The sequence below is a fragment of the Haemaphysalis longicornis genome, unplaced genomic scaffold (assembly GCF_048455015.1).
Source record: "Haemaphysalis longicornis isolate Haplotype H1 unplaced genomic scaffold, Haemaphysalis longicornis Haplotype H1 scaffold_1, whole genome shotgun sequence".
Classification (NCBI taxonomy): domain Eukaryota; kingdom Metazoa; phylum Arthropoda; class Arachnida; order Ixodida; family Ixodidae; genus Haemaphysalis; species Haemaphysalis longicornis.
This window is the reverse complement of record NW_027526203.1, coordinates 197453411-197480354: the sequence shown is the minus strand read 5'-3', so window position 1 is coordinate 197480354 and position 26944 is coordinate 197453411. Positions and strand designations below refer to the sequence as shown.

Genomic DNA, 26944 nt, shown 5'->3' with positions numbered 1-26944 from the left:
AATACGAACGTTACTTTCGGTTGTTGTTTTGCTTCGGCTATTATATATTTTTTTAAAGCCGACGTTCGTAGCCTCGGTAGCCTGCCCAAGCCAATCCAAATCTCACGTGTTCGCTATTCCGCTGAGCGTCCAGAACACTTACCATAACTATGCTGTGTGTTTGTTGTATGGTGTTGTAGACGCACACGTGTGAAAAGTCCAAAGGCGTGAACCTCTTCTCTACTTGAACATGGGAGCTAGGAAAAGAAAAGTAAGGCCTGCTTTCAATTAGCTCCCGTTTCAAACATCCATTGAGTGACAAGTGTGTGCGCCGGCATTGAATGATCCGTCGGTGAACGAAATGTGGTGTATTCTTGCCTATCTTATTTTTGTTTAATGCAGGGACGCGCCGTGAAGGCGGCGAAGCAAGGAAGCGCATCCATGGAATCGGAGGAGCTTTCTAAAGCTCCCCACACTTTCGTCATAAACCGTGGAACCCTAGGAAAGAATGCATCAGAGCTCATGCTGAACTTCAGGAAAGTTATGGAGCCGTATACAGCATCGAGACTCAAGGTTGGATTCTCGTAATTACTTGCAGTGTGTAGACATATTTCTTTCGTGTACAGCGGAATCTTGCACACGGAACAAAAGCTTGGAGTTCCTGAAACGAGATTCCACTGTGCGATTGGGACAATGGACGTGAGCAGGGTGACACAAGTGGGGTTGAAACCGCTGTGGTGGAGCTTGCGCAGCATCTTTATACAGTCGATGTAAAGAGTGGTGGATGTTTTTCTTTGGCAGGAAGGCCTGGAATGTACGTGGCCTCTTCTTTTTTTTTTTTTAATTCCTCAAAAACAAAACAAAAAAAAGGGCTTGCTCCCCTTCCTTCACCAGGCTAAAAGAGTACTATCTCTTTGAGAAGGCATGCGTGCGTGATTCGAGCACCGTCTGAAAATCCTCACAGTACCACCAAGATTCTTGGTGCATGTACAGGGCAGGAATTGCGGAATCAGTGTAATGTGAGCCAAGGGTGCGTATCGCTTGGTCCTCGACACTGAGCCCATGGTGCCGCTTGCCAAGTTCATTGCGCAGCTTGTCGCACAGCCACCGCGCAGTCCTCGTCGAGAGGCGGAATGCTTATGCAGGCATTTTAAATGGGTCGACATTACTTCTTGCCCTCCTGTTCCTCCAGCAAGCCAACAAGGCGATGTCCGGTACATTCATATTAGAACTGCCAAAATGGTCTGCTCCGAGAAGCCGCGGTTCAATGTGGTAGCTCCGCCGTGCTTGCATTGCATCATATCCGGGTGTTTGCTTTTAGCTGATCGGGGCTTGCTCAAAACGGACACAAAATGGCCAAAACTTCAGAATACCACCCCTGTGACATAAATGAGAAAAATTGCAGTGTTCATCCTTGTGCATTTTGTGGGAGCCCCTTGGCTCTGGGAGGTTCCCGTTTGAACCCATTCCCATTTCACCCTTCCCGCTTGTTCCGTCCCGTTTCAACCCGGTGCAAAACGACCTTCCCGTTTCGCCTTTTCCCACTTGGCCCGTTCCCGTTTGAACCCGTTCCCATTTCAACCTTCCCGTTTGTTCCTTCCCATTTCAACCCGGGGCGAATGAACGTTCCCGTATTCCTATTTGGCCCATTCTAGAAATAACGTACCCAGTTTATGAAAGGTTATAAAAACATTTTCATATTGTTTTTCATTTATTTCCGTTTGTTCACAGCCGCTGCGATAGCATGCTCAGTACATCCAGAGTCCTTGACTGCTTTTCAAACCTGGGCTTCACTTTTTGAATCTAGAGACGACGACATCTGGTTACAATTCGTCATACCATTAACAAATCTTTTAAATTAACAAAGCCTAACAAAGTAACAATTAACAAATTAATAAACAAAGCTTTTAAATTAACAAACAAGTCTTTTAAACTAACAAACCAAAAAATGATAAAATAAAAAAGCCCAGAAAATCGCCGCGGAAGCACAAATAAAAAATCGCAAAAACACCCTCACTTTGAAAGAAATCGTATTTGGTGGACTAACACATTTAATTGTTATAATAGCGCAAGTGTACATCAATGTCGAAAAGAAACAGATGAAAACTATAAAAGACAAAAAGATGTATAAAAATAAAGTAACCGTATGTATCTGGATACATATGCCACATCTGGCTATAAAAAATCGCAGTCATGAGAAGCGGCGAAAATTATAAACTTAGTTTTTCGTTTTATTGATTCTGTTTATTCCCGTCACTCTAGCGTACTCAATTTGCATAATAGGACAAACCTTCGAAAACTTAAGCAGCGCAGGGTCGTCTCTAGCCTACATTTTTTTACTACAGAAACTTAAAATTGTCGCGGGAATACTACCTCCAAGGGCCTTTCAGACGTTCAGCGAGAAGACATCATAGTAAGACTATTAGGCAGCCAATCAGCTGAATTACTATTCGAAAGTTCTCTTTGTTTCTTCGTGCAATGGAATTAGTTAACTGAACGAACAGTGAACTCGGTATCGTTAGAAGAATTTTCCCCACGTATTGTAAATATGTGTTCTGGTTGAATCGTCGTATTTTAAAATTGGAATGCATTACGAATGCATATCCTTGTTCGGAACCTTTTGCGTCTATTACATATTTATGTCTTTTACTTATTTGTGGGGGGCATTTTTAAATCACGCCAATCAATACTGATGTGTTCCCCCCTGCATGAGCCCGACCAGGCCGTAAAGTATCAGTAAATAAATAAAAATATCTGCCCATTACTCACGTAGAAAAGGCATTTGTAGCCAATTCTCAGATTTCTGCACATTTTTGCCTTTTTTAAAGTCTCTTCTACGGACATCTTTGATCTATAGATCTCTCCAACCAGAAGACAAAGCCCCGCTCCAAACAATGAGCATAAGAGCGGCTGATAAATAAATTTCAGCCGCACGTACTAACACCAACTGCAGAAAAATCCAATGCGTGCATTCCTCAAGATATTGGGTATCTTTATAGTACACTTTCGCCGCTACAAATTTTGTGTCAAGAGGGCAGTATCGGCCTAAGGCATTCGGAAACTCTTATCGGCCGTAAGTATCGGTCGATTCCGGAAAATTTGGTGCATACAAGTTTTTAGTGCATGACCCGTTGCTTGTAAGCACATTTTGGGGAACAGTTTCGAAGACGGTAACGCATATTTTCAGAAATTCAAATGGCTTGCAACGATGCAGGTTCAAATGAGAAGGGCATTTTGGGAACGGGCTGAAACAGGAAGCGCCCAAACGGGAAGGTCGTTTCGGGAACGGGCGCACACGGGACGGGTCAAGCGGGAAGGGCGTTTCGGGAATGGGTTCAAATGGGAAGGGGTCAAACGGGAATGGGTTCTTTCGGGCTACACCCCTTGGCTCTAGGGTGTAGCTGATGTCCTTATGTCTTTCACTGTCTTTGTTTTATTGCCAGTTTTCAGTAAACTAATACCCCTGTCACATGGGCACTTTCAATCCGGATTGAAGCGAAGCGCGATTGACTTTTCGAGTGCACTCGACTCGCCGCCACTGCTACACGGCACGTTTCAATCCTGATTGAGAAGTTGCACCAGTTGCACTCGTATACGCCAGCAGGCGCCAAAAATGTACTTCACGGCTGGCGTCTGATAACTTTGTGCAGTCGTAGGTATATGTAACTATATAAATGCTATCGCACGCTTATTTGGGTCAACTTATTTGGTACAATTTGTGGCCTTAGTTGAAGTTGTCAACTTCTGTGCCATTACTCAGCGGAGACGAGAGTATCACCGCTTTCGTCTGATTATGTTTGGAAACCTCAATCGTGCTTGGCATACCGGAATTGAGTTCGAACGGGATCGGGCTCGATTGCGATTGAAAGTGCCCGTGTGACAGGGCTATTAGGCAGCATCTGCACAAGTATTTTCAGGCCAGACTGATCATATCAAATGCCTTACAAGCTTAGCTCCTGCCACAGGTGCTCAGGTTAAGACATTGTGATGCTGAGCCCAAAATGCAGATTTGATTCTGTCCGCGGGGATATTCTTTTTTTAAATGGAGATGAAAAATGAAATCACCCGGGTGTCGATATTTTGGATCACATTGAGATCCCACCCAGGTGATCGAAATTAATTCGGAGCCCTCCTGTATGGTGCGCCTTATAGTCCAGGTGTAGCTTTGGTGTGTAAAACCTTCAATTTCTGTTTTACAAGCTTAGCAAACACGTTCATTTTTCAGTGCTGTCAATAAATGCTTTCCATGTTAAAGAACGTTTACAATAAGTCAATGCAGGGCGATAGGGCATGTGGTACGAGGCATGCCAGTTCTATTTTAGCCTTAGGATCATTCTCTCAGCAGTGCATGTAAAAGATTGTGTTGCCTACTTGGGGATGGTGACCTGTTGGGGTGTCCACCCGCCCTTGCCCAGGTGCGGCGCAAGAATGTGGTGAAGGACTTTGTGTCGGTGGCGGGCCTGCTGCACGTGACGCACCTGGTGGTGTTCACCAAGACGGAGCAGGCCATCTACCTGCGGCTGGCGCGGCTGCCCCGGGGCCCGACGCTCACCTTCCGGGTGGAGAACTATGCGCTGGCCCGGGACGTCATCTCCAGCCTCAAAAAACCCGTGCTGTACACGCACCAGTTCAGCTCCCACCCGCTGCTCGTGCTCAACAACTTCAGCGGCGAGGGCATGCACTTCAAGCTGATGGCCTCCATGTTCCAGAACATGTTCCCCTCCATCAACATCCACAAGGTGGGGAGGAGGGGGGCTTTACATTGCTCTCCTAAAAAGATTGTGGAATGCATAAGTGGCAGAAGATGTGGAAAACATTGTTGGACCAAAGTAGTCCCCTTTTACAAGCAATCACTTTGTTGCCAAGTAGCATTTATTAGGCTGTGCAGTATTACTGCTGTGTTCTTCTGATTTTAAAAACCCCTCCCTCTTCTTTCTTTTTTTTTAACTTGTGAGGCATAAAAGGCCTTCTCGGACACAAGCAGCACACCTTCACCAGAACGGGATTTGGCCACCTTGGTATAGTTTCCAGCTGCAAAGTCCCATATCAGGAGGGGCCTTCGTCCTGCAGTGGACGCAAATATGCTGATGAGTGAATGCGTAAAGTAGGCAGGGGTGCTTAGATTTGAAGCATGTCCATCTTGAAATGTCAACTTATTGCATTAGGAGCAAAGCTCGAGCTTATTATGAACTGTAAACAGCCAGTTGCAGTGTGTTTGTGGCAGCGCTATAATTTGATAAATAAGTTGTATGGTAGGCTGCAGAATATTTGTGAGGCTTATTTTACACTAGTTATGAAGCAGTTTCAAAATGTTGGTGTCAGCTTGACAGGGAGGGTACACATATGCCATTTGATTGCTATAATTTTTCGGGGTGGGTTTCTTAAGCTTAAAAAAAAACGAAAGTCCTGCTTAGGCTATTCTCGTGACCAAATTATGGTAGTGACAGAACCTTTCAGGTCTGAAAACAAGAATGTGTTGACTACTGGGGGAAAAAAAAAAGGAACACACTAACATTTTATTTTTTTTTATTTCAGGTTAAACTGAACACAATACGGAGGTGCCTTCTTCTGAACTACAATTCAACAGATGAAACGATAGACTTTCGGCATTAGTAAGTTGTTTATAGACACTTAAGCAACTCAAGTGCCTTATGCACTGGGTAATAGCGGAAACGATGTGCTACGGGTCAAGGAAATAGCGGGCTGGGATGACCAGTTTTTTCTGCTGTTGCTCCGAGCCACTAATGTTAGAACATTAGTGGCTCGGAGCTGTACAATGAAAATGTGCAGGTGCAAAAGTTAACAAGAAGTTTAAAATCACTTATACGTGCGGGGCTGGTGAAAATCTCTTCGGTATTTTCCTTTGGTCCACATTACTTAATTGCACACCTTATTAAAGTGCCCTTTGAGCCATTATTTTCTTTTTTAAGTGGCTGTCATTTTGATGAGTGCATTGCTGAAGGCAGGCAGTGCTATTTCTCAGTGGTCCTTCAACATGGCAGTGATCCCTTCCGGACTTGCATATGTGGTAGGGCGCGTATAGCTAATGGCAACGCTGGGATCGGACAGCTGAGCGGATTGCCAGATGGTGAGATTATTGTGTGTGCCCCTACTATGCCAAAACTGTGTAAATTTTCACATTTATGCCAGTGTCTTGCATAAGGGGGGACAGTGGTCTTAAAACAGCTTTTAATTTTCAAGTAAACTTTCTGAAACAAGTCAGTCTTGCTGCTTTTTTCCCACTGATTTCAGATATGCCATTATTTTTTCACCATTGCAACCACCAATGATGCTTTGAGTGAGTGGCCTCTAGTTTTGTGTTAAAGAGACACTGAAGTGATTTGTAAACAATGCGGGATTACGAGCGCAAACTGTAGTCCGGAGTCCCTGGGCCCTGTTTCGACCACTCTGTGCGCGTTTACGCGAATTTATTTAGTAGAAAAATCAATTCGAAAATGCTGTCCTCCTCTCTTTACGCTCGCCCATTTTCTGTGGCGTTTTCGTGTGGCGTCAGCAGGAGAGGAGCTGACAATTGGCTGCGCTACTGCACGGCTCGCCGACCTTCCGCGACCGAGTCAGTCGGCCCACCGTTTAGTCCGCCAGCCGCCGACGGGTCGTCGCAATTCGTTCGATCAGTTGAAACTAAGCCACAACACGTTTGGGAATGGAAGAATGCGCCTTTCTTACTTCGTTAGTTTGTACACTGTATCTAGCTCCAAGTCAAGGTTGCTTCACACAAGCACTGCCCAAGCGCACATGCGACGCTTCGCTGACTGGTACGCCAGTAGGAAAATATAAGGCCTCTTGAAGGGGGAGAAGAGTGAGCGAAGTCAATATAGGTACTAAGGAAATAAAATCAACTGATATTTTTACCGTACAGCGTAAAACTAGGGTGCGGGAAGCATTTTTTTGCGCTGGGCGAACAAGCAGAGCGGTCAGGAGCACGACTACACATCTGCGACCGCTTTCCCGTCTACGAAATGCAATTGCTAGACGTGAGCTATTGTGGAAACTCGGGGGATGCTTACTTCACGAGCGCAAAACAACAAATAGTCACTTAAGCTGCTTGAAATAGTAAAACTAAATAACAGTGTAAACTGGTTATACATTATATACCTAATATTTTCCATTGCCGCCAGCGGCCCCCTGTGGCCTAGTCGTCTGGTGCGCTAGGTATGTCACCGCAAGTGTTTTGCCAGTCACAAGTTCGAATCGCCGCGGGTACATGACTTTTTTTTTTTTAGGAGTTAATTTTTTCGTTTTTCGCCGATGTTTTCTATACTGAGTTCACCTTTTTCTGGGCCGCAACGTTCATTGCTCCACGAACTAGTCCACAGAACTCGCGCATGCTGGCACTGCCGCGCTAGCGAGTTCTCGTTGGCGTGCTGTTGCCATAAGCACCGACTGCTTGCGGGCAGTGGGCACAGGCCAGAATCAACAGACCCTTGGCCTGGTGCGAACACGCTGTTTACGATACAGGCATGAGGTAGGCAAGCTCCAAATATGGGGGAAAAGTGCATGCATTTGAGCGTCTGCGAGGACGCGGAGGGCGTTCATGCACTGCGTAGGGCTCAGCTAATGAATGCTACGATTCCAAGCCGTCCTGGGAGGCTTATCTTATGCATTTTACAGCCGACAACATGGCAGAAGCTCGGTACTACGATTACTGTGATATTGAGAATGCCCATCCAACGATACGATCGGATGTCAAACATGTTTTACAGAACTGAAACCGAAACTTGTTTGATTGCCAACCTTGGGCATCGTCCAATCACGGTGCCCGCTCCTCCCAACGTCACAGCCTTAGTTGGTGCGGCCGCCGCAAACCGCGCATGGTAGTTTTTCTTCTTTCGCGCTTTGTAAAATAATTACCGATTTGTCAACCGGATAAACGATGAAAAGTGTGCTAATTTGAGCCAGTCTACGCAGTGCAAGCAAAAACGGGAGCTTGACAAATTCACTTCAGTGTCCCTTTAAATGCAAATGTAGCTGAGTGCACTTATACCACCATACCGTTTCTTTTAGTTCCTTGGAGCGTTTTAAGGGGAACAGGCAGAGGTCAGGTAATGGGGCTTACTGGTTTTAAGAATTGGGGAAGAAAAATATACGAGACCTCTGCAGTTTATGCAAGATGCCTGTGAGTGCAACAATGAAATCTCAGCATTAAGTACCAAGAAGACAAGGTAGATTTTTGATCTCTGGCAGAATTTGAATGTAGAGCTCCATTTTTGGTTCAAAAAAGTTTTTAGGCTCATAGTACATAAATTTGACTAATTCGTTATTTGGCATTTCTTTTCTTGATTGAATTTGAGGCCTACTATTCTTGGTATTCGCACATGCCTAGTTTTATGACTGTCATGGAGCTTATTACTTGCCATGTCGTTACTCCAGTTACATGTTAAACGCATAGTTTGAAAGGAAGTACTGCAGTTATTATTTCAAGCCTTCGTTCTCACGGGCTTAGGTAAATGTTCCAACTTCCCAAAGAAATGGATTTATCCCCGAGTCGCTCCAAATTTTCCACTCTTTAAGTAAGGGCTCCAAATCCAGGTTCTTTCCGAAAAGCATTTCTCTTGTTTTCAATCTTGTTTCAGTTGACCACTCGTGGTGAAAAGTTGCCAACATGATTCATTCTTAAAGCAATTCGCAGTTGTGTGTAAAGTTGCCTGTGCACCAGTTTTATGCACACCTTTTGTACGTCCAGCTTTCTTGCGCAGCTTGAGTGATGTGTAGAAAAGTGAGCATAAGGGGGCTCTCTGATCTCATGCATTGAGCTAGCTGGTTTACCATTCATGTGTAAGGTACATTGTCCAGGATGGAACAAGACAGGGGCAAAAGCACCACCATGCTCTGTGTTGTTGCCTTTGTCTCATGCCATACTAAGTACCGTTAAGTTTTTGGATAATAGCACACGCTTTGCAAAGGAAATAGAAGACTGCATAGATTCTGGGGCAAAGCCAACGTTTTACATAGCTGCCATGATTTGGTAAAAAGATGAGGGGTTTCCCAGATGCTTTTAAAGGGACACTGAAGTGATATGTAAACATTGCGGGATTACTTGCACAAATTGTAGTCCGGAGTCCCCAGGCCATGTTTCGACTACCCTGGGCGCGTTTACACGATTTTATTTAGTAGAAAAATTAATTCGAAAATGCTGTCCTCGTCTCTTTACGCTCGCCCATTTTCTGCGGTGTTTTCGTGTGACGTCGCGAGGAGCCGAGCTCGCAATTGGCTGCGCTACTGCACGGCTCCCCGGCCTTCAGACAGAGTCAGTCGGCCCAGCGTTTCGTCCGCCGGCCACCGACGGGTCGTCGCAATTTGTTCGCTCAGTTGAAACGAAGCCAGGACACGTTTGTGAATGGAAGAATCTGCCTTTCTTTACTTGGTTAGTTTGTACACTGTATCTAGCTCCAAGTCAAGGTCGCTTCACACAAGCGCACATGCGACGCTTCGCTGACTGGTACGTCAGTAGGAAAATATAAGGCCTCTTGAAGGCGGGAGAAGAGTCAGCGAAGTCAATATAGGTACTAAGGAAATAAAATCAACTGATATTTTTACTGTACAGCGTAAAACTAGGGTGCGGGAAGCACTTTTTTGCGCTGGGCGAACAAGCACAGTGGTCAGCAGCACGACTACGCATCTGCGAACGCTTTTCCGTATACGAAATGCAATTGCTAGACGCGAGCTATTGTGGAAACTCGGGCGACGCTTACTGCACGAGCGCAATACAACAAATAGTCACCTAAGCTGCTTGAAATGCCAAAACTAAATAAAAGTGTAAACTGGTTGTACAATATATACCCTATATTAGCATCGCCAGCGGATCCCGCCCCGTGGCCGAGTGGTCTGGGGCGCTAGGTATGTCACCGCAAGTGTTTTGCAAGTCACGAGTTCGAATCCCCGTGGGTACGTGCGTATTTTTTTTTTTTGTAAGTTAACTTTTTCGTTTTTCGCTGATGTTTTCTATATTGAGTTCACCTTTTTTTGGGCCGCAACGTTCATGGCTCCACGAACTAGTTCACAAAATGCGCGCAGGCTGGCACTGGCGCGCTAGCGAGTTCTCGTTGGCGTGCTGTTGCCATAAGCACCGACTGCTTGCAGGCAGTGGGCACAGGCCAGAATGAACAGACCCTTGTCCTGGTGCGAACACGCTTTTTACGATACAGGCATGAGGTAGGCAAGCTCCAAATATGGGGGAAAAGCGCATGACATTTGGGCGTTGGGCGTCTTAGGGTACGCGGAGGGCGTTCATGCACTGCGTAGGTCTCGGCTAGTGAATGCTACGATTCCAAGCCGTCCTGGGAGGCTTATCTTTATGCATTTTTACAGCTGACAACATGGCAGAAGCGCGGTACGATGATTACTGAGTTATTGAGAATGCCCATCCAACAACACCACCGGTTGTATTTTACAGAACCGAAACTTGTTTGGTTGCTCACCTTGGACATCGTCCAATCACGGTGCCCCCTCCTCCCAACGTCACAGCCTTAGTTGGTGCGGCCGCCGCAAACCGCGCATGGTGGTTTTTCTTCTTTCGCGCTTTGTAAAATAATTACCGATTTGTCAACTGGATAAACGATGAAAAGTGTGCTAATTTGAGCCAGTCTACGCAGTGCAAGCAAAAACGGGAGCTTGACAAATTCACTTCAGTGTCCCTTTAAGGACTCTGGAGCCACGAACTCCTATTTGGGATTTCGTGTTCAATGCCATAGCATGTGTGGACATTAGAGGAGCCAGCTGTCATTAATGCCACTGAAAGTACAAGAGTTTACAGTAGTGCCGTTATGTGAACTTGTTAAAGCTAAGTTTAAAAATTCAGCAGCACTTGATGAGAACCGCAGCACAGCATGGAAGGCCGTAGCATTTGGGGTCATTGTGAAATATGCGTACCCCCTGCATTCGGATGGTGAATTGTGTTGATGAGCCTTCTTATGCGTTTTGACATCAGGGGAAGTTTGGAAGAAAGCTCCAGCTCATGTGCTGGAGAACGTTACACATTTTTTCCGTCCCTTCTTAGTGCCCTCTGCGTATTAGCTTAGAGATCACATTGCCAGAATCAAGGAAGCGATAGTTTTCTTTGGTCTGCTTTAAATTTTAAACTATCCACATTGCTTATCATTACTGCCGCAGCACGAGTAAAAAAATATAGAATTGAATTCTCATCATCATAATGGGAGTGACTGTTTGCCTGTTTATATTCACTCATTAAGTCCCTGATTTTCCATTTTCTGTTGTGTAGTGTCATATTTTTCTGGTTTATGGCTGCACCTCCTGCACTTCTTGCTTTTTCTGTTATGCGTGCCTTACCTGATCTCTTCCCTGATTTCAATGCTAGCTTATAGCTGAACCTTCATGCTGGAGAGTGATATGGTGTAAGGGTTTGCTGATGGATCAATTGGTACATGTCACTGCGAAAGAAATCGGTGCAAAAATGGGACAGAGGAAAGGATTCACTCTACACCAGTGCTGATGGACAAATGAGTGCAGTGTATTGGAACAGAAAATTTTTTTCCTGTCACTATAAAGTGCATTCAGTTGTTTCTCAGCGCTTGTATTGGCGAATCCTTTATTTTGTCCCCTCTTTGGGCTATTGTTTTCTTTTTTTCCGAAGTGACAAGATTCGTGATTGTACTGCACAGAGTAGCTAGTATTAGTAGTATGTAGGCGTTTAAAGGCCAACTGCACTCAAATTTCCGCCAATGTAAAAATAATGTCATCTAATAGCACACATAAAAACAGTGCTAACTGCAACACACTGCGTTTCAAACAGGAACGCGGGGGACACAAATGGCTCGTAAAAACTGGCGCTTTCAAAACCGAAACTTGAAGAAAAGGCAACCATTACTGGCGGCTGGACGTGGTGTAGGTGATGGAACAAAAGCAGGCATGCCTGTGCTGGCGGCCCCTTGCATCAGCCTCCACATGCACGTAGTAGCGTTGCATTTCGCACTGTTATTTCCACAGGAGAACTTCCACTAACATTTTGCTGGGGCTGACAAAGTTATTAAGTGCAATTCCAACTTCGCAGTGCTATCAACCGAGATAAAGTAGACTGTCAGCAGCTATTTTTGCCTTAAATACCATCTGGAGTAGCAATTCTTAGCATTGCGAGTAAAAAAGCAAGTTCAGATTTACAAAGCTATTTGCTCAAATGATATTCAAAAGCAGCTTTGGTTATCAGCCTGTGTTTTTGATTTTTGACGGGAACGAACCGTGGATGGACGGTGATCAGTCATAAACTGTTTTTGCTGTGTATTTACGTGCGGACAGCTTTGTGACTATGTATTTGTTCAGAAACTTTCACCTCTCTGCATATCGAGGATCGAATCGTAGAATCGGTTTGGAACCATATGATTGCTTCCAAAGCTAGATGATGCACTGAAACATAAAAATATTAGTATTTATCTACTGCACTTCAGTACTTTCACCAGGGACATGTGCAGTTGATAACATTTTAATTTCAGGTAAGCTAGATCTAACAGTCTACAAAAGTAAGTACTGTAGAACCCCAATTATATGACATCCTCGGGACCGTGAAAAAGCGTTAAAAATGTGGGCATTATAAAATCCGAACAACAACAATTACTCCCATACATACAGTTTGGCGTGACAGATTTGCCAGAAACTTCAATGTAAACGGCAAACTAATGCTTTGTAGAGCTCCAAAACCCAAATCACTAAAAAAAGTAAATGTGAAAAGAATAGTGCTGGGCAGGTGTCAATCACATTGTGTTAGAACAAACCTTGTACTGCAGTCCACTGCCATGATTCCCGCCAGCCAGTGTGAATCATGGCACACACGATCATGACAAGCACGTGTGGAAACCTAAGCCTGTCAGCGTAACCTTGTTGGCAGTTCACTGCGGAGGGAGAGAAGTGAACACCTGCACGCTGGCCCGGTGACTGCTGCACAACAAGAGATGCCAGCGGGGAGACAGGGAAAGGAATTGTACAGAGGAGCGTGTGGCTACTGGAGGGTAGAGAAACGAAAGGTGAGACGAGGAAGAAAGCTATACCAGAAAGAACCGATTGAGCGGCCTCGAGGTCCGCAGAACGCCTGGGCCTGCGGCGCTTATATTGTGTCTGCCGGTCGGTCATGCGCTTCATGTGGGTTGTCGTATAACGTGGGTCAGGCATGGTATCACGTCGGATAACCAAGGTGTTTAATGCGTTGTTTCTACGGGGGGACTCGACTAGTCCGCCGTAAAACCTGGGGACATGTAACCGGGGTTCCACTGTACTTTATTTCTCAAATGAAAAAATAATGTAATTTATCTTTTAGCAGTGGAGCAGTTTTGTCAGATTTGGCGCTTCGCAAAAATGACAGCCGATCCTTGTGCCGAAATATTTGTTAACACGAGCAAGGGTGGTTGTAGTTCACTCAGTGAGGGGGGGGGGGGGGGGGGGGGGGGAGTTGCCCGAAATGTTTATGCTGGCACATAGAACAATTCAAGTTAGGTCGTCCAACTTTGTAAGGCAAACGTGCATTTAGTTTGTTGGCTTCTAATCTTTTTTATTGCATTGAGAAATTGCTGATAATATGGTTAGTTTTGAAACTTGATGCTGACGGTGGTACAGCGCTGTGGTGTACCAGAGAAATCCCCAGCGAACGCATCCTTGCGCACGGCAGTGTGCTGTGCCAGTCGCCTAAGAAGCGCAAGCTCCACGGGGCAAGTTCTCTGTCACAGGCCACTCGAACTTGCTTCGGCAACTCTTGCAAACGCCGTCTGCTACGTATACTTTGAATGCTTGCAGTCACTGTGCGAAATGGGTATCAAGCTGAGAACTTCGCCATGATTTTGAGAGCATAAACCACTTATTGAGTGCGGTTGGCCTTTAAGGCACAAGGGCATCAGCGGCTAACGAGCGCCAAAATGATGTTGTGTGGTCGTTTAGTCTGCACAGAGTAGGCATAGACTTTCCGTGCCAGTAGACAGTAAGTCCTTGCAAAGATGTAGGGGCCTGAAAACATTTCTCACATTGGGTTAGTTACAGGCTACCGCTGCAGCAGGGTCAGTGGGAGTAGATTTGGTATTGTGCTGCTGGGTTTCAGAAATAGGTGTTCAAAAGTGGCACAAACACCTAAAGGAATAATAGAGGTTGAATAACTTTTTGTTTTGACTAAAAGATCATGTCTTTTGTACCTCTCTCAGCCTTTGTTTGAGTGCAAACGATTGTTTGCTTACAAGTCAGTATGTAAAGCTCGCATTTCTCTCCTATTCCCCTTCCATTTTGTTCGTGATGTGAAAGAGTTTATTGCAAAGGGAATCGAGCGAGCCGATGGAGCTTCACCCCCAGCTGACAGCAATAGTTGCCAGATACATTTATTTTGCATTTACATATCAATACCTTACTGTATTTCTGTGTTAAAAATTCCATTTAATTCCCCAATTCCATTTAAGTGAACATGGGCTCAGCAAAAGTTGCCTGGTACATTTATTTCACGTTTGAATGTCAGTACCTTAGTATTTTCTTTGTGTGACAAGCACCCCAGTCCTGCTTCACCATTCAAGATTTGCGATGTCATAAATCGTAGTGTGGTGAAGTGTACAGGGCAGCAGTACCAGTTTTCATGCCTTTGGCATTCTCTGTGCCTATAAATAGCTGCCGCTAGTACAAGGGGTGCCCTGCTTAATAACGAGGGTAAAATGCGAAGTGGCCCGGGACCCAACAGGGCAGCGCCCTCTGCTCCTCCTCCCTGCTCGCAGCACCATCAAGGTGGCCCCGTCGGGCATCAACCGTGCGGTCAAGAAGCTGGTGCAGAGCAAGGTGCCCAACCTGGGCCACCTGCGGGACATCTCCGAGTACGTGGACATGGGGGGCTTGTCGGAGAGCGAGGCCGAGCTGGACGGGGCCTCCAACCAGGTCCTACTGCCCCAGAAGATCGCCAGCCGGGGCAACGCCCTCAACCAGCAGAGCGCCATCCGGTGAGTGCCACACCGGATGGCTGCGGGGGGGGGGGGGGCCCTTTGCTTGCAGAGGAAAACGACGGGACCGCACAAACAACGCTGCAGTGTGAATCCTTTCTGTTGTCCGGTCTTAGCGCTGTTTTCCTTCAAAGTGCTCTGTACCAACTGGCCCATCAGCAAGCCCTTCTGCAACCCAAGATTGCCCGGTGTTTGCATGGCAGTTGTGTTGAAACCAAAAATTCACAGTCGACAGAAATACGTGCAGTCGCAGAATGGAACTCGAGTCTGCGAAGCAATTCTTTTATTCAAAAGAAATATATGCACTGAATACCCAAAATCTTGTGAGTGAACCTAGGTCTAGACCAACAAGGTCTCTAGAGAATCAGGTCACGATGAGATAATTTCTTTCGTTTCATTGAGTGTCTACGAAGACCTGGTCAGAAGCACATTTCACGTGTGCCTGCTTCAAGACAGCTCACAAAATGTTATCACACACCTCGGAGCGAATTTGGAAGTGCCCATGTTGATGTTATTTCATTTTACAAATTGAAGAGAGGTATTGGAGTGAAGAGAGAGATGGTTTGAGTACAAAAACCTTAGTTTTTGTGCTGTGGCAAACATTACTCATGTGCAGGTCAAAAACATACAGTATGTCAAAATGTAAAAAAATGCACGAGTACATGACGGGACGGGAACACAATAATGTACTGGTATTTCCTAAAAGGCTGTGTCTAGCGTTCCGTCCAGACGGAACGGCAACTGTCACTAAAGTTCCGTCCAGAGGAAATACAAGTCGCGTTGAGAGCAGTCTTTCTTGATTTTTACCTAACCGGCCAAACCGCTACCACTCACTGACTAGCCAGAATCACTGATAATTATTAATCATTATTAATAATACAGATGATACAGATCCGGACGGATCTCAAAGCCACCACCCGACGCCCGCTTCACAATAATTAAGCGAGAGCAGTCGGTCTTGATTTTTACCCAACCGGCCAAACCGCTTCCGCTCACTGACTAGCCAGAGTCACTGTTAATTATTAATCACTGGTAATAATTACAGGAGATCGGGCGTAATTGGTGATGACATCGGCCTTGGCTCCAGTGAGCGGGAGCGGTTCGGCCGCTTGAGTAAAAAACCAAGACCGACTGCTCTCATCGCGTGAATTGCAAAGCGGGCGTGAAGTATATCTATTACAAAACGCTAAACACGACAGAAAAAAAAAAAAAAAAGAGAGAGAGAGAAGAAGAAGTTGCAAGAATCGAACCAGGGACTACAGCATCCGTAGACAGCGGCGGAACCGCTACACCAAATCCCAGGACGAGAAATGGCGGCTAATCGGCTGGTTTTGATTTGGCGTTCAGTCTGGACGGAACTTTAGCAGTTTTTAGCGTTCCGTCTAGACGGAACGCTAGACACTTCTTTCCTAAAAAACTAGTTTTTCCCAAATTTGATATTTAAACTGGAGCCGGATTTTTACTCACTGAATTAAAAGAAATGTGACGTCTCGAAATGAAGGGCTCTTGTTATAATAAACACTGTGTGGATGTAAGGGCAGATTTATTATTAAGGGGCTCATCCGTGCTCTGAATTGAAACCCTAATTGGAATTGGAACCCTTGTGGGGGTCCATGCTTCCAGCGGTCAACCTTTCACGTTCAAAGTTCGATACAACCGGTGTCCAACTAGTTCTGATTCGTTGCAGTGCCTACATTTTGCATGTGTTTTAGGAGGGCATTTTTTTTTCAATGAGGCACAATTTCGTCCATCCAGGTTTATTGAAACAACTGTCCCTCTGTGTTTCTAAACTTCGAAATTTACTCCGAAAATTTCAATAGTGCTAGTATATTTGATTTGAAGCCGAATGGAATATTGCGTTATTAGCTTCAACATTCGCAAGTTTTGAATATTCGCGCATGGTTAATTATAGCTATTTCACGAGCATGTTGACGTGGGTACTGCCTAATGAGGGCAACATACTTAAATACGATTTCTTTCAACAGCGAAGCTGTTTATCAAATCGTAATTTTTTGTGTCCACGGTTAAAAATACCAAGAAATGGCCAAGCGCGCGCATGTGAGCGCGGGCCTCGCGGTGACCGCCCGGCAGCTAACAAAACCAAGAAAATGCCTAGTGCTGCTTATGTGTGTGTGTCTCGCAACGACCGCCCAACGTCCCCTGCGCATGTTTGTCTAGCCAAGCACACCCACTTAGGGAGAATGGCCAAGACTGCTGCGACCCCCCGGCAGTTGAAAAACCGAGAAAATGTCGGGCGCTCGTGGGTGAGTGCCTCGCAGCGACCGCCCAGCATCCACGGAGCACATTTGTCAAGCCACGCATACCCACTCAGGGAGATTGGCCGAAAAAACTCCAGCGTTTGCCGTAATCGTGCCAACACTTGCTCGGAACGAGAAAGACACGTCACAGCGTACGCCCGTTCCAAGGTGGTGTCCAGGAATTATCACTTGCAAAAAATGAAAGAAGCTCACACTTATAGCAATAGTAATGGAGTAAAGGTCGTTGTGACAGCGAAGAAAAACCAAGTCAGCTACAATCTTGCACTTAAACCTTCGTGACAGGTCATAAAGGTTGTGTGCAGCTTTGCTACCTTCGAGTCTTACGCATTAGTGTGGGCTTCCTTCATTTTTTAGTCAGGGAGTTAGAATAATTTCAGGTGAATTAATTAGCTTAATGAAACGTGGTAGGATTATATCTTTTCTTAGCGGTCAAACGTTCTAGCTTGTAGAGGGATGTTATTTGTATTTGAAACTGCGGCGATTAGTTATCTACGATACCAACAGAAAGAAAACAAACGCAGTGCATGCCAAGGAATGAACAGGCAATTAGCTTGGATTGGATAGGTAGGCGGTGTGACGTCAAGGAGAAATGGGAGGTGACCAACAGTTCAAACCATGTGTGTTATCATGATTGGTTGTGTTGCATGCAATTCATGTACTCTACTGAATTGCCTAGTGGAAATTTGCTCATATGTTTATTTCAGAAAGCATTTCACTTAGCCTTCAACAGCAACATGTGTGCTTTTGCTATTTCGGGAAAAATCATGATGAGCGATTTTTCACTAGTGTGGTACATTACTGTTTGCAGTTTATCTAAAGCCTAGATATTTTTTACTGAGCTACTGAAATTCCAAGATATTAAGCGTGCAGCCATGACTTAGCAGTGAAATTTTTTTAGCAATCACTGCCGGAATGCTCGGGCAAATGGGCACCTGGTTAGTGCCCTCAGGCTGTACGGTGACTGCTGCTCTGCCTCGCTCTTCACCAGCTGCTTTCCCTCTGATTTGGGTGGCGTGTTTGCTTGCAGAGTGCACATTTGAAGTCCTGGTGTGGTGTGCTCTAACGAGGTTGATTGTGTCCTTGTCGCCGTCACATGCCAGGATGGTTGAGCTGGGCCCACGGATGAAGCTCAAGCTGGTGAAGATTGAAGAAGGCCTGATGACCGGGGAGGTCATGTACCACGCCTTTGTCCAGAGAAGCCCCGAAGAGATCAAGGCACTTCGGGCACGCCGTTTGGAGCTCAAGTGAGGAGTTGGCCGCTTGCGAATGGGTTGGGCATTCGGAGCCCGGCAATAATGCGCAGTTCTCTAAGTGTAACTTGGCAGCAGTAAAGTGTGCAAATTGAGCTTAGCCACGATTGCCTTCTGGTTTTGATCATTAAGTGTGGGGATGGGGAAGTCCTTACGCTCGCATGTGAAGGAGGAGCTAGCTGCGGTGGAATGAAAATGGATCTTTTACAGAAGGCCAATTCTTCTCTGTGGTGGCGTCTGATGATCAGCAGCAACGTTGGTCGAAAATGGCTAGCTCCAGCTGTGCAGTAGGAAAATGAGTTGAAATTAAACACTCGGGAGGTATGTCATAGGGGGAGAGCTACAAGTCTGAAACAATGCCTGTTGCACTCCTTTATTCGGGTTGTGGCTGCGTACAAATTTGGAATACCCATTCAGCAGGTGTTTTTTTTTTTTTTTTTTTTTTTTTTTTTTTTTTTTTTTTTTTTTACAAAATACTTCTGCTAACTGCTGCGTGAAAATTTATATTTCTCAGTTGACATCACCACACTGCAACACATATGTCTGCAGATCATGGGGGCAGTAGCTCAGATATTTAAAATATTTGTTGTGGAACTGTGTCCCCCTTTCCCACAACGTTCTAGCTTGTAGAGTAATTTTGATAAAATTTAGTACATTTGGCTTCAGTGATAGATAGTAGAAGCAGTGAAAGCCTTGTTTACAAATCGGCAGCAGTTTCATGTTGGCAAAGCTCTCTTTCCTTTGGCTTTGAGCTGGACCTGGAGGATTTAGCGTTGTACCTGGGATTTTGCTTAAATGTGGCATAGCATGCCGAGATATATGTTGCACGCTGTGACATTAGTCATTTACAATATTTTATTTGGCAGTAAATTTAACTTCTTTTACAACAGTTTCTAGCTTGTAATCTCTGGCACCTGTTTTTGTAGTGTTGTGATTGCATGCATGGAAGTGAAGCTATGAAGCTACTGCAGAATTTTACATCCCTGTAAAATAATAATTAGAATGCTACGGCAGTGTCTAAGCTTTATGATGTGCCTAGGATTGAAACTTATATATTCTTAATTGTGGCCTAGTTATCAACTGCACAGAGTGAAAGAGAGGCACAAAACAGTTTTGAGAAAAGGCCGTTTAATATTTGAAGTTGTGTTTGTTGTCTCGGAGTGGGTTTTTTGGATCGATCCAGCTTTACGTGGAGGGGGAAATACGAAGGGTGGGTAGGTGGGGGGGGGGGGTTAGGCTTTTTTTTTAACAAGGCGCATCTATTTCTGCCACCCTGTGAAGTTAGTGCACCCCACATTGAATTCCAAGTAAAGCACAAAACCTTTGTATGTGCAAGGATTGTGAAGTGGCAGATTGTTTCAACTTTGGATAACTCAGCAGTAATTAGAGGGGCATTGTTGTCTCTTGGCAAGATAGGCCAGGGAAGAGAGTGGCTGCGTTCTGTGCCTTCCTGTTCTCGCAGAGCTTGAGCAGTTGTGGCCCTGAGAGCTGCTTACAGACTGGCAGGATTCCAGCGGTAATAAATATGTTGAGAGAACTTGTACCTGTGATTGGGGGCTGAGGTTGACTTGTGGCCTCTGCATCAGCTGAATGCAGGGCAGGAAATCTCTATCTACTAATGTCTTCTGCTAAATTGTAGCTCTGTGCATGTCTTTACTGTCACAGTACAGAGCCCATTTGCAGCAGTTTGTGTGTTTCTTTATTGGATTTTGGAAAAGGCCCTCTTTTCCTCCAAGCGGCTGGTCTTTTTCCGCTCTGTGTGATGAGTCCACAAAGGGCATCCACTTCTGCTTGTGCCGATTAATGCAGCCCAACTTTGCAAATGTCCTCACACTGGGCCAGAAACGTGTGGATGTTGCTATTGCAGATTGTTTGCCTATCTCGGCCGTTCTTGGGGAGGGAATGCACTGATAGCACTGGTTTGAAAGAGCTATAATACTCGCTGCGGGGGTAATGTTAAATTTGTTTGCCAGCCTAGGCGAGTTTCATTTTGTGGTGACTAGGTACTGAAATGCTCTTTCGAAAATCCTCGAGGAAAACGCGTTCTTTTCCATTCGACAACTTCAGTGCAGCCTATTATATTATACCATGGTGTAACCGTATCCTTACTGCAGAAGCAGTTGTAGTAAGTATTGTTGGGCTTTAATGAACTTTGATGGTAGTTGTAGTAGGTGATGATGTGTTTAAAAGTGCCAAATGTGAGGCAGTCAGGCCTGTGAGTAGTGAAGTGTTGGTTGTACTTTATGCCTCCTAATCGTCCAGTGCTTTCCAGGAGGCTCAAGGAGAAGCGGAAGCGGGAGCAGGAGCTGAACAAGCAAAGGAAAGAGGCGGCTGAGGAGGGAGAGAACAGTGACGCGGATGCAGATGTGGAAGCGGACAGCGGGGATGAAGATGATGACAGAGAGTGGTACCGACGGGAAGTGGGCGAGGAACCCGGAGAGGAAGGTGAGAGTTGCGGCCACATCCAGTCCGCTGTTTTGGAGAGAAGCGTTGCGATCTGTTGCTCGTACAAATGCTGACAAGCCAGCACTCAGTAAAACTCCTCCTTGCCACTTTTGTATTGTCTAGATTTAGGTGTGTGTGAATGGTATTTCTGTGAACAACGGGCAGGTGCATTGCTTTGCAAATAACCAACAGAGAGCGCCTCATATAGGCGCCGCGATGACGAAACCTATGGCCCCCTCCCCCCTCTCTATGCAAACCTATACTTTGTAATAGAGGTGTGCAAACAGTGATTTTTGCTTTCACATTGAATACAGAGGGAGTAATGATCGTGTTCAAATAGCTGTGAAGCGAATACTGAGCGGTTTAAGATAAGAATACTGCAATTTAGTTTCTCAATCTTGCTTAATTAAGTAATCAGCTTGGACAAAATTTAAAAATAATTTAAAAGGGTTTGGGAAATGTTTCTATGGCATGAAACAAACATACAGAAGGTTTCCTCCTGTTTTAGTTTTAGAACGACTTTCATTTCATGTGGGGACCTCAACCTTAAGTTCTTAGTATTAGCATATTGAGGCTGTATACGTATTCTGACAAGCTGTGATGAACACGTTCCTATTTAAAAAAAAAACATAAACGACAATTCCATACAAGTTCCCGTAAGTCTGGGGAGGCAACTTAGTGTGGTTCTAGGCAGGAAACTCTGTGTATAGTGCAACACAAGGCATGAAAAATTAAGGGGTGTGATTTTTAAACCCTGGCCATAACGCCGTCATGGCGGGCTGGTATCATCCCCACTCGTGGGTCCCTTTTTCACTACAAAAAACGCATGAATTTTATTCTTAGAAAACACTTGCACTATGAATGTCCATGCACATGCACACAAGAATAATGCAGTGAGCTCTGCAAAGGGCATGTTATGCCTAATACTAACATACAAAAAGAGTTGAGACAAAAATTGGCCCAAGTGGGGGATAGCAAATGCACACACTAGGTCAGCAAAGCAGCTTGGCGATTGCCGTGGCGTCAACACCTTCCTCTCATGAAAGCATTACCTTGGTGTCTGGGAGTGGGCAGCTAGACAAGCTCACCATTTTTCCTATGTCCTGTAAAAAAAACCTCATATGTTTAAGCAGAAATCAACTTTGTTTATTATTTGACCAGAAAACCGGGGACTCAGTGTGCAACCAGGCTTGCTTATCTAGAGAGTATTGACCTAGGCTGCTCGAGCAAAATCGTGGACCAATCAGGATGCAAAAAGTGTTCAAAACAGGAGGGCGGAGTTGACCATTGCGAAGGAGATAAGAGGCGCTCCCTAAAAGCACCTTCATCTATCCGTTTAGCCTGCAGGTAGTCCTACCTACCGAGGGGGTTCAGGCAACAGCCTTTTCGAAATGCTACGCTTATCCAGTGTCCATCGGACATGCCACGCCCCCTCAATCACAGTCTTTCTACCGTTCATTCACAGATGGCATGCGCGGTAGTTCAAACAGAGCACAGAAAGTTGGAATTCAAATAAGGGCTTTACTTAAACGGCACAGGAGACACATTTGCCAACACACTTAAGTGTCCAGCAGCTTACGGCACCGCGGGACGAACAGCTGTCCACTTGCTGTCGTGTGTGCCCCTGAAGGTGGCTGGCGGCTGTTGGCCTCTCCTGGCCTGCGCCACTTCCGGCTGACAACTCCCTCGGCTGACAGGCGCTGCTACGCTTATCCAGTGTCCATCGGACATGCCACACCCCCTCAATCAGTCTTTCTACCGTTCATTCACAGATGGCATGCGCGGTAGTTCAAACAGAGCAACGAGAGAGTTCACAGGGGAGAATCCAAAAGTCGTACATTACGGGTGCGTTGCGAAAAGTATGTCGCTCTTTGCTGCAGGCAATCGCAGGCACACAAGGTGCGATGCATCTGGTGCCCAACTGGTTCTAACTCAATGTAAAGGATGTATTTTTTGTGTGTTATTAGTTGGGCGTTTTTCGTATTTCAAGAGGGCACCCAATGTCCCTTTGTGTTTCCCAACTTCAAAATATTTATAAACTATTCGGGAGTTTTCAATTATTGCTCTTCTATTCGAAGCTGAATCGAATATCGCATTATTTGCTTCGATATTTTTGGAAGTTTTGAGTCTTCACACACCCTTATTTAGTTTGCTCATTTCTCTCACACACGATAGGCTCGCAGGTGGAACCAGTTTGTTACATAACAAGCTTCCTTGAAACCTTGCAGGTATAAATGCTTCCCATAGTGGCAAGGTTTGTGCAGGAGGTTGGGGTGATTAGAACAAGTTTTATCCCTGAAATACTTTCACCATTGTGCAAGGACCCCCTTTTAGTACAACTTAAATGGAAGACTCACATAGCACATAAGCTCTAGCTAAATGGCCTTGAGTAGCGTGGTATTTTGGGGGGTCACCATATCAATTGGGGAGAATTGACACAATGCGATGACTGCATGCAGTTAGGGAGTTATAAAAAAATATCGACTGAAAGGTATGTAATTACGACTATTAAAATATGTACCACACATTTCATGACAACCCTTAGAAAGTGACGAGGTCAAATGCCCATTCATCAAAATGTCCGTGCACTGAAATGTCCACATCAAAATATCCTAGACACCATAATCAGCAACTATGCTGGCATTCTCCACTGAACAGGTTCTCCCAGATCACTCACAATGAGAGCAAACCTCAAGATGAACCTGTGGAAAGTTAATTTTTTTGTATGCAACAGGGGTGACGTTAGTGTTATCACCAAACATATGCGTGGCTCTCCTGCAGTTTGGAGGGAAAATGCTTGGGGAATTATAGCTCAGTGGCCATGCCTTGCTGTGCTATCTGACAGTGCTCTGCACAAGGTTGGATGTGGGAACACTTTTGTTCTGTAAAAGCATTTCGCCGAAGCTTTCACAGGAATGGGTGCCCCTAGCATAGTGACAGGTTTCAGGCACAGTTCTTGGTAGGCAAAGATCTACCTCTAAAATTAATGCAAAGTGGCTGAGAACAAGGACCGACCTTCAAGTCAGCCAGATGTTCTCCCATTTTTCAGTTGTTACTCTTTCACAGTTTTTATGACAGGACAGAAGATAAACCATTTTTCAATAGCAACGTGCCTTTTCATGAACTGGCTGGCTTTTTTACAACTGGTCCCTAATGGAGGACCCGCATCGAGCATGATAGTTGACTCCGATTGGACAGTGAGGAGTTAGTAGCCTACTTAAAACTGTTTAATCCATGATAAGATGCAGGTAATGACAAAGTTACAGCAAACAGGGTTTAAGAAAGACTTCAACATGAGTAATCACTCCGACAGCGTAACAGCACTTAAGCAATGCAACGCACACACCCCCTTCTTTTATGGGCGACACTATCATCTGTTCATGGCCAAGCATGTGCGAACAAGCCCCAACTGGTTCAGGTAAAGACAAACATGTAACTCATAGTAGCTGCGCCACGATGTTCTGCTGCGAGCACAGAGCACATGAAGGAACCTGTCATCAGCTGTACTGCTGCTTCAACAGCTCCGTTTGCACGTTCCAACGTATCAACGAGAGGTCATGACAGGCCTGGGTCACTGTGGCATCGCCACCACTTGTAAAGGCGCTCTTATTTCTCCATTGCACAACAGGCGAATGCTTTAGGCTATGGAACTCTTCTGTATAATAAAAATCATGCTGTAAAGGTGCTTGCCACTGGTTCGAGCAAGCCAAGCCATCAGGCAGGGTTGGCTCTCACCACGCGTGTGTACAGTCACTCCGAGGGGAAGAGGAACGCCACAGTACAACAGCTCTGCGAAATACACTTAGCCTTGGGGCAAAAGGGGGTTCCTGCCGGGCAATCCACTTAGTTTGACGGGTGGTGCAGGCACTCGACAGCTGTCCTAAGCAGCTGTCGAGTGCCTGCATGAGCAGTGAGCGCAAAGTCGGAGGGTATAAGTGTGCAAAAAGACTGACAAGGTACACACCACTCTGTCACACAAGTGGGAACAGCAACAGCTGCTCTGTAAGCGAAATCCTAAGGGCAAAAAGCATACGCATTACCTCATTGGCTGCCCAGTCAGTTTTCATGCGGGAGGGACCTGCATCTGACCATGAGCGCACACAAGCGAGGCCACCAAGGATCAGGCTGATGCTGCACTTTTGCCTGATCCATTGATGGTTAATGGTGGTGCCCCTTTATTGCGGGATGTCATCTCACCAAAGAATCCATTCCAGCGCTGCTATTAATTGCATGCCCAAATTAAATTGTGCCCATTACAGGTGGTAGCTGTCCTAGGCTATATTCCCTCCTGTGCTCTCCTTCCATGAGCATTCTAATCTTCTTTTAGTCACATCTGTAGCTTTGAAGTTTACTATTTCAGCGTTACCTTTACACCCTAGGGCTTCAGGAAGGTGAATATTTCCCACATATAGATTTGGATTGACACAATCACATTCCAGCACAATGCGCCGAATCGGTTCTGTTTCCTTCCAACAAACAACGCATACCCCATTATTTTGTGTATACTTCCCCGCAAAGCTCTCAGTTTGCAAGTGACCTGCTCTAGGCTCGAAAAGTAAAGCACTGCTCCTAGAATTATCGTAAAGATTTTTCTTGCTGATGTGGGTCTTTTCTGGCCTGTACTAACAATGTTTCAATTCCATTCTTTCCCCCATCTATTAGTTTCTATCTGCTGTGGTTACCTTGGCTGTCTTAGGTTCTCCACTGTTCTTTATATATTTCATCATTAGCCTTGTCTTTCTTAGTCACTGCGTATCTACGCTCTTCATGTATACGTACCCAAGAACATCAGCTGTCCATTTATGTAGATCTATTGCTCTCACCCTCCCCTCGTGACTCCTCTCCTCTCTCATAACCCCTCTCCTCATTTCACTCTGAGTTTCTCAAACTTCAGACAACGCCCAGTCATGTGTCTCTGCACTGCTTCCTTAGTTGCTTTACTGTGTGCACTTGAGGCCAAACGGCCTTGCATTCTCTAGTTTACGTCTAGGCGTGACATGATATCAGATTTTAAGCAGACTTGTGCATTCGCACATGTGAGGGCCGGGGCCATTACTTCCTTCCAAGTCCCTCTCACTTGTTCTGTGCAGGTGCTCACTGAAGGGGTGTTGGGGGGGGGAGGCGAATTTATGATGGATGGCTGCAACATTCTTTAGATTTATCTGTTGGAAGCAGTAGGGACGTCTAGTCAGTACTATGTAGCATCAAGGCAGCAGGCAACGAATGAGCAGAGTAGCTGCGTTGGTGCATAATTGACATGAGGTCACCTTAACCACTGGGCTTGTTAGGTGATGCAAGCGGTCTCTGCTATGCTACAAAGCCAACCTCTGCTGTGTGTTTCACAGCTGTTTCATATTTTGCTGGCATTATTAGCGAATTTTACTTTGATATTGATATTTTAGATGCGATAACAAGAGTAATGTCAAGGTTTTATATAACGGTAGATTTTTTCTATCTAGTGTTCTTTACGAAATTCAGGTATGTACCTGTAACTGTAAGCACAGCGTAAAAAGATAAACCAAATGTGTAGACTTCCACTTGATAATACAGTGACAGATTACTACTCGAGTGGAACTCAAAAAAATGCATCCGCAGATCCTTTTTATACAAACCCGTGGGACAAGCAGTGGAAGGGCCAGTGTAGACTGTCCCGCAGGTGGATTGTGCCACGTTTTTTTACGGTTCCTTTTTGGGGCTGTGTTCCAGATGTGCCGCTCAAGTCCGCCAAAGCCAAGCCGCGTGCCCCCAAGCTCCATGGCCGGCAGGGGTCGCAGGCGGGAGCCTCCAAGGCACCCAAGAAGGCCGCTGCTGCAGGCGAGCAGGGCAAGAGAGGGGAGAAGCGCAAGCTGTCTGACTTCGAGGTGATGATGCAGCGGCGCAAGAAACGCAAGAAGATGAAGGAGAAGTCCAAGGAGCAGCGACTGCGTTCACAGAAGGTGGCCAGGCTCCGAGCCCAGCAGAAGGAGGAAGTGCCTTTCAAGAAGGTCAAGCACAAGAGAAGTCGCTGAGTGTCTGAGAGGGAGTGCTGCGGCAGACATAAATAAAGGGCAAAGTTGGGCTTGCA

At 45.5% G+C, this 26944-nt stretch overlaps 1 protein-coding gene across 1 annotated transcript; it reads left to right on the top strand.

Moving 5' to 3' along the window:
• Positions 1-91: 91 nt before the first annotated feature.
• On the top strand, positions 92-26944 carry Ppan (Brix domain-containing protein peter pan). Its single transcript, XM_077672545.1, has 8 exons — positions 92-250; positions 382-552; positions 4395-4718; positions 5515-5591; positions 14688-14906; positions 18286-18429; positions 20708-20880; positions 26587-26944. Exons 1-8 carry the CDS (start codon positions 230-232, stop codon positions 26886-26888), a joined length of 1431 nt encoding a protein of 476 aa, XP_077528671.1. The 5' UTR covers positions 92-229; the 3' UTR covers positions 26889-26944.

What these genes read in the sequence shown, in the direction of transcription:
- Ppan (XM_077672545.1), top strand. Translation starts at nt 230, where the DNA reads ATGGGAGCTAGGAAAAGAAAA. An exon ending in AACCAGCAGAGCGCCATCCG is followed by an intron (nt 14,907 to 18,285) that starts GTGAGTGCCACA and finishes GTCACATGCCAG; the next exon opens with GATGGTTGAGCTGGGCCCAC. An exon ending in GCACGCCGTTTGGAGCTCAA is followed by an intron (nt 18,430 to 20,707) that starts GTGAGGAGTTGG and finishes AGTGCTTTCCAG; the next exon opens with GAGGCTCAAGGAGAAGCGGA.